Source organism: Microplitis demolitor, chromosome 1 (genome assembly GCF_026212275.2).
Source record: "Microplitis demolitor isolate Queensland-Clemson2020A chromosome 1, iyMicDemo2.1a, whole genome shotgun sequence".
In the NCBI taxonomy this organism is placed as follows: Eukaryota; Metazoa; Arthropoda; class Insecta; order Hymenoptera; family Braconidae; genus Microplitis; species Microplitis demolitor.
The window spans coordinates 10,597,372-10,612,260 of record NC_068545.1 but is presented as its reverse complement, the minus strand read 5'-3'; the positions used below and the strand labels follow the sequence as shown (position 1 = coordinate 10,612,260).

The 14,889-nt window shown below is 31.2% G+C and overlaps 2 protein-coding genes across 14 annotated transcripts in view; one reads left to right on the top strand and one right to left on the bottom strand.

Moving 5' to 3' along the window:
* The window catches only part of LOC103570358 (reticulon-4-interacting protein 1 homolog, mitochondrial), a 41,838-nt gene that overhangs the window by 304 nt on the left and 26,645 nt on the right, over window positions 1-14,889 (top strand). For 2 of the 12 annotated variants that reach the window (XM_053741444.1, XM_053741437.1), the window contains exons 2-9: window positions 984-1,204; window positions 1,282-1,491; window positions 3,653-3,765; window positions 3,950-4,217; window positions 4,289-4,370; window positions 8,305-8,369; window positions 10,287-10,424; window positions 10,513-10,576. In XM_053741444.1, coding sequence (XP_053597419.1) covers window positions 1,004-1,204; window positions 1,282-1,491; window positions 3,653-3,765; window positions 3,950-4,217; window positions 4,289-4,370; window positions 8,305-8,369; window positions 10,287-10,424; window positions 10,513-10,576 — 1,141 coding nt within the window. In that variant the 5' untranslated portion in view covers window positions 984-1,003. Of the gene's footprint in view, window positions 1-7; window positions 920-983; window positions 1,205-1,281; window positions 1,492-3,652; window positions 3,766-3,949; window positions 4,218-4,288; window positions 4,371-8,304; window positions 8,370-10,286; window positions 10,425-10,512; window positions 10,577-14,889 lie in introns of those variants that run through there. The other 10 variants (XM_053741419.1, XM_053741411.1, XM_053741422.1 and 7 more) reach the window with 10 other exon arrangements.
* Window positions 4,406-7,630, bottom strand: LOC103578897 (tryptophan--tRNA ligase, mitochondrial). 2 transcript variants are annotated; one of them, XM_008560139.3, is made up of 6 exons: window positions 7,373-7,630; window positions 6,973-7,260; window positions 6,733-6,894; window positions 6,414-6,676; window positions 5,061-5,182; window positions 4,406-4,962 (listed from the first exon to the last, which is right to left on the bottom strand). In XM_008560139.3, exons 2-6 carry the CDS (start codon window positions 7,105-7,107, stop codon window positions 4,499-4,501), a joined length of 1,146 nt encoding a protein of 381 aa, XP_008558361.1. In that variant the 5' UTR covers window positions 7,108-7,260; window positions 7,373-7,630; the 3' UTR covers window positions 4,406-4,498. The 2 variants fall into 2 exon arrangements, with proteins under 2 accessions (XP_008558361.1, XP_008558362.1); XM_008560140.3 differs by having other exon boundaries at window positions 7,383-7,630.

Sequence of the window (14,889 nt, the reverse complement as noted above, 5' to 3'; positions counted from 1 at the left end):
GGAATTTGTACAACCGAGCCAATAGAATTTTAAAATTAAAAATGATTGGGTGACTTGTCAAAATATTCCGCTGCTTTTGATCATAGATGGGGCGACTCAGACAACAATTTTCTGGCAACTCTAATAGAAACTTAACCTAATTACAATCCAATATCGAAAAGTATCCGCTCAGTATCAATAATTTATACGTAATATATAAATAAAACTAAAATAATAAATGAAAAAAGTATGAATTAGTAGATAACATAAAAGAATATAAAAAGTCTAAAATGTAAAAAATTAGACAAATAGGGAAACATACATCATTTAAAAAAACCCGACTGTCGTAAATATATTCACGACATATTTACAAAGTAAAAAAAATTTTTGTTCAACAACAATGAAAATGATCACGGAAAACATATTCAAGTCGGGGGACATGATTAATATATTTATTACACAATTCTAATAACGTCAAAATTTGATTTTACTACCTCCCTTGACTTGGATATATTTTACGTATTCAACTTGAATTATTGGTGAACAAAAACTTCTTTTTACTTTGTAAATATTCACGACAGTCGGGGTTTTTTTAATTATCAATTTTTTATAAATTATTAATCTTTTTGGCTTGTGGCCCTGCTGGAACGATGCCCAAAATAGGGAAAAAAATTATTGACCTAAAGTAAAATGCTAATTTTAAGGGCATTTCATTGTTGCACAAGTCTCAGCGTGTTGCGTGTTCGAAGTTTTTCAACTTTATCTACAAAAACAAAAAAAATAAGTAAAAATCGAATCCAGGCATGGCAAATACATGCCTACGGTAATTTAGATGAATTGCATTTATCAAACATTCGTATGCCTATTATTTCAAAACCTTCACAAGTCATAGTAAGAGTTGAAGCTTCTAGCGTTAATCCAATTGATATTACTATGATCAGTACGTAAATACATTATTGATGAAAAGAATGTATATTTAATTAGTACACTTTTAATTTGATTAGATGGTTATGGTGTCAAGTTGATGAATCTTATGAGAAGAATAAGAAAATTGAATGAAGAAATAGAGTTCCCTTTAACCACAGGAAGAGACTTCTCTGGAATTGTAGTTGCAAAAGGTCATATTGTTGGATCTAAATTCGAGTTAGGTGATGAAGTTTGGGGTGTCGTACCTGTAGAACAACAAGGATGTCATGCTACTCATGTTGTTGTTGATAGTGATCTGGTAAAAAAAAATTTTACTATTTCCATCGGTATTAAAATTAAAAAAAACACATCTATCTTTCTCAATTTTAAACTTAGGTGAGTCCAAGACCATTGAATTTATCGCACATTGAAGCTTCATCTATTTTATATGCTGGACTTACTGCCTGGTCTTCATTATGGGTGACAGGTGGCTTATGTTGCGAAAAACTAATGCCCAGCAAAATTGATAAAAAAGTTCTTATATTAGGTGGTTCTGGTGGAGTTGGAACTCTTGCTATCCAAATGGCAAAAGCTTGGAATTTACAGGTAGATTTTCACTCAATTTAATTATCAAATTTAAATATTTGCATATTTTATACACGTGTATTCACTGAGAAAAAAATGTATATTTTCAAGAAAAAATACTTGATTTAAGTATTTTATCATAGTGACCACGGACTTTTGAAATTGAAATTCCCTTTTCCAGGCATTCCAGTCAAATTATTAAAAAATTCCCTCACCATATGTAGAAATAATATTAAATCATTGGAAATATTAATTTAGTTCAAAATGAAATGGTATAAGTCAGTTCAATAAATAATCAATCATTGTCGTTAAATGAAACTTTATTTTATCATTTGTCAATGATTGTAGGTTTTTTTTATCTATTAAGGTAGTTGGCCTGCTACAATCTTGTCAAAAAGTTATGAGCTATATGCGTGGTAAGAGTAGGTTAGGTTGTAGTTAAAATAAAAGATTGTTTTTATTTGATACTGCACTTGTCAGAAGGTTACCTACACACTACTCATATAGGTATACGTTATACACAAATACTGTTGAACATTTTCTTAAATTATAATTTGACAACGTCGCATATGTTTTACCAGTTGCTGTACAGTGTACTGAGTATTTGTTTAAATTTACCGCTCAAATAGTCGATGGATACTCGCGTACAACGTTGTCAGAATCTTTCCGTCCAATGCATCGACAAGTATACTTTTTATTTATTGTTTAACTTTGAGTTGCTATATCTCAACAATAAGATGGTAAATTTTTTTTTTTTTTTTTTTTTTTTTTTTTAAGCTATTGCCACTGATCTCTATACTAACTTAGTTAGTATAGAGATCAGTGATTCACAAGAATCCACAACAAAATATAGGACCATCATTGACGCGGTATTTTCCAGATATTTAGAGGATATCAAGTCTCAAACTTATGTTTCTTATTTCAATTACCATAAACCTATAGTTTCAATGATAAAAATTCCTGAATAACCTACATGTATTGTAAGATAATAAAAATATTTTAAACGATATTAACTTTTCATTTATTCAATAAAAGAAAAAAATTTCTTTTCTTATCGGTCACCACGTTCAAAAAGTGTAACTTATTTCAATATCAAAGAAAAAAAAATACTGCATAAAAAAAAATAAATAAATAATTATAATTGCATAAGTTGATAAAAAATGCTATGCAATAGCTTTACCGCGGCAGTCCCCGAGTGCCACATGTCTTTTTTTTTTTAATTCAGGACAAAGTCATTAATTTTCTGTTAGTTTTCAAAAATTTCTGACTGTTAATTATTTTATTAGAATCACGAACGCGACTTGAAACGTATACTCTTCGTTGCTCGCAATGTTAATTATCCAAACCTTGATTATAAATATCTCGAATTAGAGATGGTCAATTGACTTCAAATTTTAATGGTAATTGTATCTTAATACCCTTGTTAAGTATGAAAAATTTTAGAACTTTCTGACACTATGTCCATCACCCGACAACTACCTTAAATGAATCATATTTTACTTTTAATTTTGAATCTATGTTTTTATATAACTTACTCTATAGTAAAATGTATATAAATTTTTCATTTTCACTAAAATAAATTTCATAAATAAGAACGATTTATAGAATATTAATAAAATATTAATCAAGTACGCGAATAATTAATACAGTGAAACTTATCAATTCAATACTTATTTATACTTTTAATGTTTTTGGTTTTTTAACTTGTCAATATGCAGCTTAATAGCTTGAAGTTCCTGAAAATTGGATTCTACTAAAAATTTTTTTTTCTAATAGCCTTATTAATTCTAATTGCTCCATTTTTTCACTATTGGAATCAATTTCTACTAAATTTTTTTTCAAGATGGTATTGCAATCGCATTTGCGCCGCGCCATTTTTTGAACAGTTTTGACAGAAAAAAAATTTATCGAATTTTTTCAGTCAAAAAAAAAAAAAAAAAAAGAAAGAAAATGAAAATTTTTTCAGCTTTGTGACAAAATTCCCTCACTTTTGCCTAATTTTTCCAGTATTTTATAATTCCCTGACATTCCAGGTTTTCCAGAAATGTGGTCACCATGTGTATATGCAATAAGCTTTCAATTCATTTGAGTGAATATAAGATGAATGCTTAAGGCATGCACTTTTGGATGTTACAGATATTCAAAATTTTTTGAAAATTCCTAATAATTAAATTTTATTCAGGTTATTTCTACATGTGCTACAGATGCAGTAGATCTATTAAAAAAATTGGGAGCTGATATCGTGATTGATTATAAACAAAATGACGCTGATGATTTAATAGTAAAAGAAGGAATGTAAGTTGTAAATTCTTTTAATTTGTAAAATCTCTAGTGAGAAGAATCGAAAGATGTTTCGACTGCATTGACCACTGAGTTACGGTGTAAATCAACGAAACTTCACCTCGATTTTTTTTTTACTGGGGATGTAAAAGAACCATTATTACTCGACAATTATTTTCATATTTCTTATTAAATTAAGATATGACATCATCTTAGACTGTTCTAATCAAGGTGTTGATAAAATTGAGTCTAAAAATTATCTTTTTAAAAAATATATTACTTTGAATCCGCCTTTACTAAGAAATTTTGATGATTATGGAATAATCGGAGGAACTATGAATAATCTTTTGGACTTATTTAAGTATAATATTCCAAAAATAAACAATAAAAGTTGTGTGAAATGGGGATTTTTCGTCCCATCAGCGACGGGAATCAGAACTTTACAAAAATTAGTTGAAAATCAACAGGTACTTATTGAATTAAATTTACGAAAAATATTTTGAAAAATACATATTTTACAAGATTTGAATTTTTATAGTTAAGACCAGTCATTGAAAACGTATACCAATTCGATAAATTACCTGAAGCATACAGAAGAGTTGCCGAAGGTCACTTACGAGGTAAAATAGTAATTGACATGAGAAGTTAATGAAAATTTTGTTATTGAAACAGAAGATTTATTCATTTTGTTGTACTATTTAAATAAAATGTATGTATTTAATTTTTTTTTCTTCATAAACTAAATTACTTATGATAAAATTCCATCTGAAAATCCAACTTTTTTTCTGACTTCGTGCCAACATTGATCGGCCAATGGTAATGCTTTTAATGATCCATTCTTTAAAACCGAATTGACATAATCAGGTTCATTCATCAATCGCATGTATTCTTCACGCATGGGCGTCAATTTTTCAATAATCACATCTGCAACCAATGATTTATATTGTACGGTATCCAAACCTTGCGCTTCTTTACAGATCAATTCAGTTGATTTATCCAGCATTTGTGAATGAATCATTACTAAATTTGATACACCGGGTCGTTCAATAGGTTCATAAGTTATTTCTGACGTGAAGTCAGTAACTGCCTTTTTTATGTACTTCCTAATTGTTTCTGGCTCATCAATCAATTTGATGAAACTTTTTTTTTTATCACTTGACTTAGACATTTTTTTCGTGGGGTCTGTTAAAGATTTAATACGGCCACTCGATTCTGAAAATTAAAAATAGACAAATATTGTTACTAAAAGTAAATTATTATAATGTCATTTATAAATTTAAATTAAAACCAAAAATGAATGCTGCGTTCACCATTTATTAGAGGATTAGGCATAGGAAATGTATCTCCAAACCTTCCATTAAAATAGTTAACTAAATGCTGAGCCAAATGGAGATGTTGTAATTGATCTTCTCCTATAGGTACATCTGTTGCTCTAGATATGGTTGAATCATTAGCTAATAAATTAATATATTGTTATTTGTTCATTCTTTTGTTTTGCACACCTCAAGCGCGAATTCGCGGTGTGTGCCTTACGATCGAAATTACTTTTTCGACTTTTTCACTCACATTAAATCATCTCTACGCTTTTAGAATACACTAAAATGGGATAAATTATATACTAGTACAAAGATAATTTATTGAGAAATAATTTCCACCCGGTATTAATTCAATTCATTATTCTATTGACTTGAAATGAATAAGGTGTGTGAATCGGGTTCGAATCAAATAATTAGAATTTCGAATTCTTCGAAGTTTGGACTTATTCGAAAATGTTCGAATAATTCGTAACTTTTCAAGTTATTCATCAATTTTAGAATTATTCAAAAGTTTTTAAATGATTTGTATCATTTTAAATTACACGAATCGAATAGAGAAAATTTTGGTGAGCTTTCAAATATTCAACTTCTACATAATAAAGAGTTAGGTTTTTAAAGTAACTAAAAATAATTTTTTCGTAGATGCGTGACTAAGCTCTATCTACCTCTGATCAAAATATGAATTATTCGAGAAACTATTACAATTTTAAGTCGCTCAAAAGAAAATTTTATAGTTATTTGTAAAATTTCAAAAAATTACGAATAATTCGAAATTTCGAATTGTTCGATTCAAATAGTTCGATTCAATTCGATGAGAATAATTCGTAAGTTCGATTTATTCGCACATCCATAGAAATGAATTATTTTAATCCGAGAAACCAATTCTGTCAGTTGTTACGTATGTTTAAAATGTTTGGAACCACGATAACTTTTAAAAAATATTATAAATTGGCCTAACTTTTTTTAATCAGCTTTGTATTTTTCTTCGCAAGAACCGTTTCGAGAATAACTATCTAAAGCCTTTTTGTTTAATTGTTATTAATAAAAAACTTAAAACCGGTAATTCATGAAAAATTTAGCTGCCATTTTTTATTTTGTTTCTCCATCAACTACATGGGAACAGCACTAGTGTGACAGTAAGATTAAAAAATAAAAAGTGACTTCTAAGAAAAAAAAGTGGAATATTTAAAAAAAATTTTAAATCTGGAAGAAAAAACCAAAATTAAAAAATAAAATTAATACGTGAAAAGTTAAGTAATAATTAATAGTGTAAAAAAATTATCATCAGCGATTGAGGTGTGCGCATTTGAATTTTCCAACATTTATTTTTTAAATTATCTTACTAACTTATAAAGTAAAATATCTGCTGACTGTAGAATGGGATAAGTATATAGACCTACAGGTATATTTTTTAATTTCTCGCTCTTCTCTTTGAATTGCGGTAACAGAGCAAGTTTTTTCATTGTTAACGAACACCCTAAAACCCATGCCAACTCTGTATGTCTTGATACAGTAGACTGTTGAAAAATAATACTTTTTTGTGGGTCGATGCCGCAAGCTAAAAGTGTTGCCGCCATTTTATATATGTTTCCTCTCAATGTTTCGGCATCCTAAGTATTAATTATAATAAATAAATAAATCGAATACTTTGTGAAAATTATATTACCTGTGGCATAGTTATTGCGTGTAAATCTACTATACTCCAGAGACATTCTGTTTCATCCTGTAATTTAACCCATTCTTTCACTGCTCCTAAATAATTACCTAAATGAATTGAACCAGTGGGTTGTATACCAGAAAATATTCGTTTGACATAAACTGGTTTGGTCTGTAAATATTCTCAATAACTTGTCAGTAATTAAATTAATTAAAATAATAACATAAACATTATTTATTAATTATTAACCTCTGTACTCATTGATTTGGAGAACAATATTTTTGAATTGAAAGTTTTCATGAATAATTCTATATTTCTCTTCATCACAATAGACATATTATTTTTTAATTCATGCAAATAGATAAAATGGTCAGTACAAAGCATAAATCAGTGAAACAACAAATTAAAAGCTTATTCTACAGCAAATAATGTGCGATTGTAATTATTCAGCATTTATGTTATCGTCTCTACTGGAGCACGTGCCAGTTAGTCAAGTTACTATTGCGCAGAAGCATTAGGAGTCACACGCCAATGTTACTAGAATAATAGTTGTTATTTCATAATTAGAATGATTAGTATGATTGTTATGATTATTATTTAATTAAATAATTAAATTATGGATAGGTCGTTTAACATTGTAATGATATACCAGATCTCACATCTACTCTTGTTTGAATAAATTTCATGATGAAAAAATATTGAGAAAGCTTGGAAAAACTCATTGTGTAAAAAAAAAATCGCAAAAATTGTTGAAAAAACAAAATCGAGTTGAGGGCACTTAGTTATAAAATTAATTCAGTTTAAAAATATAAATTTTAAAAAAATAGTCAGCCATAGCAAAAATTGGAGTATCGACTATTATTGAAAATAAATATAGATTTTTTTGTTACTATCGCCCCTCCCTAGTTCACTGATTAATTAACAGGTAGAGACACCTGGAACCATTGGGATACAACAAATCCCCATCTAGGGACCTCGTATCTAGTTTTCTGCAATTGTCACCGACCCACATTTACAGATAACAGTCATGTAGTCATACGTCAACTTTTTATACCATGGTCGATCGACTTGGTTAGTTTGACGTTTTTGTTCTTATTTATTTATTATTTTATAGTTTAATTATCTTTTTAAATCATTAGATATATAGAATGTGCAGTATCGAGTTCCAAGTACTTATATATATATATATATATATATATATATATATATATATATATATATATATATATATATATATATATACATATATATATTTTTTTTTTATGCTCACTTCTGAATATTAAGTACCCACTGTTGGCTTTATTTTATGACAGTTACAATGTTTATATTAATAGGAAAAAAAAAAAAAAAAAAAAACGAGTTATCCTAAATTAAATCAAGTGTAGACATTATTCTATTATTATTAATCTGATTCTTTCAGTTACAAATGATGTTAGGGTTTAATGCATAATTAAACTTATACGCAACAGTGATAAACAATGAAGCTATATTGTAATCTCTATAAGCCACATTATAGCTTTATTGTTTGTAGCTTAAAGAAACTCGATTATTTTTAGCCTATGGTATTCATTTTTATTACAGTAAACAGTGAAGCTAATGCTCGCCGCATTACAATGGTTGAGAATTGCTTTGGTAGTTCTGGTCAGGTAAGGAATACATGACTATATTTGGTAAGTATACACAGGGTTGCGAATTTCAATGTGGTGATCGAGTAACTCTGATTAAGAAAAGTGATTAGAAAAGATTTAAAAATAAATTTTAATTTTTTTACTCTTTTTGAATTCTCAATATAAATTAAAAAGTATTTGAAGCGATTAAAAAAATTTTTTTGTGCTTGAAAATTGTTTGGAACATCCAGAGAAATTTTCAATAAAAATCACCCAAAAAATTTAATACTGTGAGGACATGTGGTACATATCTAAATTTTTCTCTTGCACATTGTAAAATATACTACTCGATAGCATATAAATGAAGTGCAATTTCTACTAACAACATAGTAAAAATCCAGTTGTTGCCCTGATTAAGAAAAATGATTTGCTCCATGTTAAGTGTATATCTATATATTGGTCAATTCAAATTGTTTTCAATCATTTTAAATTGTTTTGAATTATTCAAAATCATTTTTTTTTTAATCAGAGTGGTTAAATGTCCTTACAGTGCCAAACTTTATGGATAATCTTTAAAAAATTCTCTGCGTGAAGTATTCAAAAAATTGAGTACTTTTGAATCGTTCTAAATCTCCATGGATCGGAATTTCAGTATTATTTAGCGATTGAAAAACGTTTTTAAATATTTCTCAATTTTAATAATTTTAAATCGTTCCAAAGCTCCCTAAAAAAATGGAGTTCAGATATTTTTTAGTGATTGAAAAGTATTTGGAAGTATTAAAGAAAATTGAGTACTTTCGAATCATAATAAATCGCTCCATGGACCGAAATCTCACTATTATTTAGTGATTAAAATTCAAAAGTATTTAAAAACTATGATGATTGCAAATTAGTTTCGAATCGTACTATAAAATAAGATCCAGCCATTAGTCAGTGATTTAAAAGGATTTGGAAATATTCAAAAAATTGAGTATTTATGAAATCTCTCCATGAATCGATTTTTCAGTATTATTTAGCTACTAAAAACAATTTGAAAGAATTCGAAAATTGTAATATTATTGAATACTTCTGAATCTTCGTATAAAATAGAATTTTGTTATTATTAAATAATTGAAAACTATTTAAAAATATTAAAAAAAATTTATATTTTCTAATCGTCCCAAGTTTTTAACAATGAGGAAACCTGACTATTATTTAATGATTAAAAATTATCGTAAAATATTTAGAAAATTGAATAACTTCAAATCTCCCGAAATGATTGAATAACGAGGGATTTGAAACTTTTCAAGAGGATTTAATACTTAAAAATTAGGAGGATCTAGTGTATGGAAAAATTAAAAACTATTGAAAAAATTTTTTTTAAATCTTTTTAAATCGCTTTTCTTTATCAGATAATGCTCCATTTTATCGATGGTAAAGTGGTCATAAATCACTTGTTAATTTTGAATTCGAACTTGAAAACCAAAATTTCGCCCTGTAAAAAGCTATTGACTATAATATTACTCAATATTTTCTATCCTCGAAAATAGTAATTGTGAAATTCAAGTGTACACTTGTTTTTGCTTTTAAACTCTTCGAACTTTATTGAGTAATATTTAGTTTAATTTGACGTGTAACACGCAACATAATTATTTAACGACTTGGATTTATTGATATTTTTTTGAAAATTTACCTAAACGGTATTCATGAACATCGATTTTAACATTACGTTCAGACCCGCCAGAAATTAAAGAGTATACTCTTAAAATGAATCAGTGAACTTTGAGTCACTTAAGAATGAATATGCTTTTACTATTTTTCTAGTTCGTTGTAATTGTAAAGTCATTCGATTATCCAAGGATGTAAATAATTAGTTTGGAACATTTTTTTTCATCAAAAATTCTTTAATCACCCATTTACAACCCTGACTTCGAAGATTTCTACTTTTGGATAGTAATAAAAATATTTTTTTTGCAGTCTTTAGCAGTACCTGGAAGAGTCTTGGTTGGCGAGGGGGTTTTAATAAAAATGTGTCGAAAAAAATCCAAACCACGACAATTTTTTCTCTTTAATGATATATTGGTTTATGGAAATATTGTTATTAATAAAAAAAAAGTAAGTTTTTTTAAATGATTCTTCATAGTAGCGGTATCAATTGAAATATTTAAATATTCTACGTGTTTTGCATATGTGTTTATATTAGTACAACAAACAACATATCATACCTTTAGAAGAAGTCAAACTGGAATCGTTGGCAGACGAAGCACGTAAGTTTAGCTTTTTTTTTCTATTTGATATTTTACCCATATCATTTTTAGTGTATAACATGTTTATTATTATAGTTGTATGAACTTATTGAATTGTATATATGTAAGGTTCCTAGAGATATTTGTGTGTGTGTGTGTGTTTTAATATAAATATATGGGATTTGACATGTACTTGGCGTGAGATACTACCGAATCTCCTGATCCGTTGGTTGAATTGAAGTGAGGAAAAGATTAGAAGTTGCAGCTGAAAAGCGGGGTGCTGGAAAGTAGTCAGGAGTAATAGATCGGATAGACAGAGGAGTAAGTTGAAATTTTGATTTATAGAGTCTTTAAATTTCAACGATGAAATTCCGATTTATACTTTTAAATAAAAATTTGAGTTAAGTAAGTTTAATATTATTTAAAATTATTAATCTAAAGTTGTCGAAGGTCACTAAATATTATGTTTGAAAGCCAGTATCACTTTTGTTAGTGGGAAATTAATCCCTTTTTTCTATTGTTTAACTTATTTATTAATTATCTAAATGATCTGAAAATAAAATTGAATTAGTATTCTAGTTTAAGTTAATTTATAAGGAGGATGAACGGGTGAATTGGGTAGTATTAAATAAAAGTCGTGATTGGGTATCAAATTGAAGAATATATTTGGACCCAAAAAGTTAGGGAAAGCACTACGGCATAAAACCCTTTGAAGAAGTTACAATGAACGGTATGAAATATTGATATCAAAAGGATGATGATAACTCGTTGAACAATTGACACCAGAACAACGTATATGTATGAGTGTATGCGTGTTAGATGTATGTATGAACGTATACAGTTAGGTATTACGCGATGCTGGATCGTCGTATTGCGTTGTAAGAATTATATGCAAGATATACACGTCTGTATATAAGCAAGAATTCCAATTGTCCGCTGGGGAACAATTGGATAGTATTTGGTACTAGAGACCGTTGAATTGATGAAAGCTTCGAATATATGTATGCGCAGAGGCAAGATTACCGACGGATCAGATCGGTCTTACGATTCGAATCGCGCAGAATGCTGATAGCTTGCAGTTAGCTTGCAGAAGTTGGAAATTCAATGTTATTGCCGATGGACAATATGATGCGACTAGTCGTTGAATGGAATGATGTCTAGATCAAATCTATTGAATTAGATTACTTAGTTATGTTCGTGACAGAGACGAATATTTACTGCAGTTAATTGAATCTGATCAATTGGAATTGACCGACTATTAGTTGGCGACTAGGCCGTTACTTGAATGTATACTGAACTTAAGTAATTGATCACGGATGAATATTTATTAACAATGATAATAATGACGAACGCGGGAAATTTCACCTCAAGATGTACCGAATGTTTAATAATAATGAATGATGTATAATTATTAACTAATCACTGTTAATTGTATTGTTGTTATTTAATATTAATATTAATATTAATATTAAATGCCGAACACAATTAAATTGACTAATCAATGAAACACGAAAGGAATCCCGGGTTGAATGGGTAGGACCCACGCGTAACAGGTTCCGACTTGTTTTAAATACGACGCAGTAACCACGGGAATTTGAGATTGACAAAAATATGGGTTAATTTTTATGAAATAAGTCCAATTAATACCTGGATGATGTCAAGGAATACTTATCTCTTTACGATGCAGTTAAATTATAACAGATAATTAATTTATTTAATGAAATTAGAATTGTTAGCTTGAGAATTATAGCCAAAATGCTCACAGTGTGTGCGCTCGGTAGTAAGACTCGTAGTCAACTGGTGCAGAAAAACGCGGTGACACCGGTGCGTTGGTTCGACCAAACGGAAAAATCAGACAACCGTGCGACAGAGAGATGCTTAAGGCATAAGTGCGACGATGAGACATAGCGAAACCGAAGCTATAATGAGCGCGCGCGTTTGCGGTGCGACTCGACGTGGTGGTGAATTTAAATTACGTACCGCCAGGTGGTGACTCTTTTAAATGTTTTGGAATTTTACGTTAATAAGATGACAATTAACATCAGACTTCCGTTATCGACGGAACACGCTCCCGCCCGCGAGATGTGAATATGAATGAGTATGGGTAGTGTAAGTAGTGTATGAGTGTCTACAATATGTTTATAAATCAGTTAAATGATGATTAACATTATGATGTAGGTTGAGTGTCAGGTAGTAATGGACATAACGTCGTAGTATTCCGAGTATAGACTCCTCGTGCTGTTTTGACCTCGACGACACGTATGACACCGTCGCTTCCTGGATACACCTCAGTGATAACTCCCAGTTCCCACACCATACAGGGTTTGTTTTTATCGATGAGGATGACGACTGAACCCTTCTTGAGCTCCACAGCACCATCCTTTTGCCATTTGTGACGTTTTTGCATCTCGTTGAGGTATTCAAGCTGCCACCGTTTCCAAAAATCTTGTCTGGCCTTGGTAAGGAACCTCCAGGTGGATAATTTGTTATCTGGTACAGAAAGTAAGTCAGGATCAGGCAAAGATGTTAATTTTTTACCGATTAAGATATCGGCAGGAGACAGAGCAATAGGATCGTTTGGATCAGTAGAAATAGTACAGAGAGGTCTGGAATTAAGAATGGCTTCAATATCTACTGCTAACGTGGCTAATTCCTCAAACATTAAAGATTGAGTACCAACCACGCGCTTAAAATGATGTTTGAATGATTTTACGGCCGCCTCCCACACTCCACCGAAGTGAGGCGAGAGGGGTGGATTGAAATGCCAAGTGATGTTACGTGGACTAGAAAAAGAAAGCACTTGATCTTGATGATCCTTAGATTGGAGAAGACTGTAAAGTTCATGAAGCTGGTTATTGGCACCAACGAAGTTCAAACCGTTATCCGAATGGACATGTGATGGAATACCTCTACGACCGATGAATCGTCGAAAGCTAGCTAAGAATGCATCAGTACTCAGGTCACTGACGATTTCGATGTGTACTGCTCGAGTGGACATACAAATGAAAATACAACCATATGCCTTGATGAGAGTTGTATTACGAGATCGAGATGCACGATTATAACGTTTTTCCTTGATGAGGAAAGGACCACAAAAATCCAACCCAGTGTGTTCAAACGCAGACGAACCTTGGACTCGAGATGTTGGCAAATCCGCCATTTTGTACTGTATGGGCTCTGGACGATGACGAATGCAAACGACACATTTGTGAACGATTTTACGAACCTGATTCTTGCCATCAAGCAACCAGAATTTTTGACGAAGAGCGAACAGAGTACTTTGGATTCCAGCATGATGCATACGTTGATGTGTTTCACGAATGATGAGGTCAGTCACATGATGATGAGATGGCAAGAGAATTGGATGCTTCTGTGTGCGAGTTAACATAGAATTTTTTAAACGACCACCAACCCGGAGTAATCCGTTGTCGTCGATGTAGGGATTGAAAGCCCCTAATTTGGCACTCTTGACTGGTTTGTCCTTTTTCAAATTGTTGATCTCCGCTCCAAACTGTTCCTGTTGAATTTGACATAGAATCCGAGTTTCAGTTTGATGACGTTCAGTGACAGACACATGCTCGGTCTTGAAGATATTAGAAGACCGCCATCGGAGACAGCGTGAAATGACGACAATGAGTTTAGAATAAGATGAGAAGCGATCAAAAACGACGGATGTTTCCGATTGTACAATGAGACATTGAGGTTCTATAGGATCTGGGGGGCTACGAACTTCGACAGTAGGATTTGTAGGCCAAGCGCTGGATGGCTGTGATAGCCAATGTGGACCCTGGAACCAATTCGAATTGTTTTGGAATTCTTGTGGATATTGCCCACGGGACAAGGCATCAGCTGGATTCGTTTTGGTTCCCACGTACCTCCATTCGACATCGACGCTGAGTTTTTGAATTTCCTCGACTCGATTCGATTCGAATACCTTCAACAAAACTGGAGATTTTTTAATCCAAGCGAGAGCGATTGTGGAATCCGACCAAAGGATTGAGCGCGAAATGGAGACTCCTAGAGTTGACCGAACGTCGTGATATAGCTTAGCAAGGGTGAGAGCCCCACAGAGTTCAAGTTTAGGAATCGTAGTCTCCTTGATTGGTGCGACACGTGACTTCGAACAAGCTAGGCGTACCCAGACTTGATTCGAGCTGTTGGTAGAACGGATATAAAGACAAGCTCCATACCCCAGTTTACTGGCATCGCAGAAACCGTGGATTTCGATTCCAGTGGGTTGGCTGATGATGAGACGACGGTTGATGTCAATTGCCGACATGTTAGTTAATTGCTCTGCGAACGCTAACCATTTTGCTGCCAATTCCTGGGACACG

Coding starts and splice junctions, on each gene's coding strand:
- LOC103578897 (XM_008560139.3), bottom strand. CDS start 7,107: ATGCTTTGTACTGACCATTTTATCTATTTGCATGAATTAAAAAATAAT. Junction 6,895..6,972: donor CCAAATCAATGAGTACAGAG/GTTAATAATTAA, acceptor GAATATTTACAG/ACCAAACCAGTTTATGTCAA. Junction 6,677..6,732: donor ACGCAATAACTATGCCACAG/GTAATATAATTT, acceptor ATTAATACTTAG/GATGCCGAAACATTGAGAGG.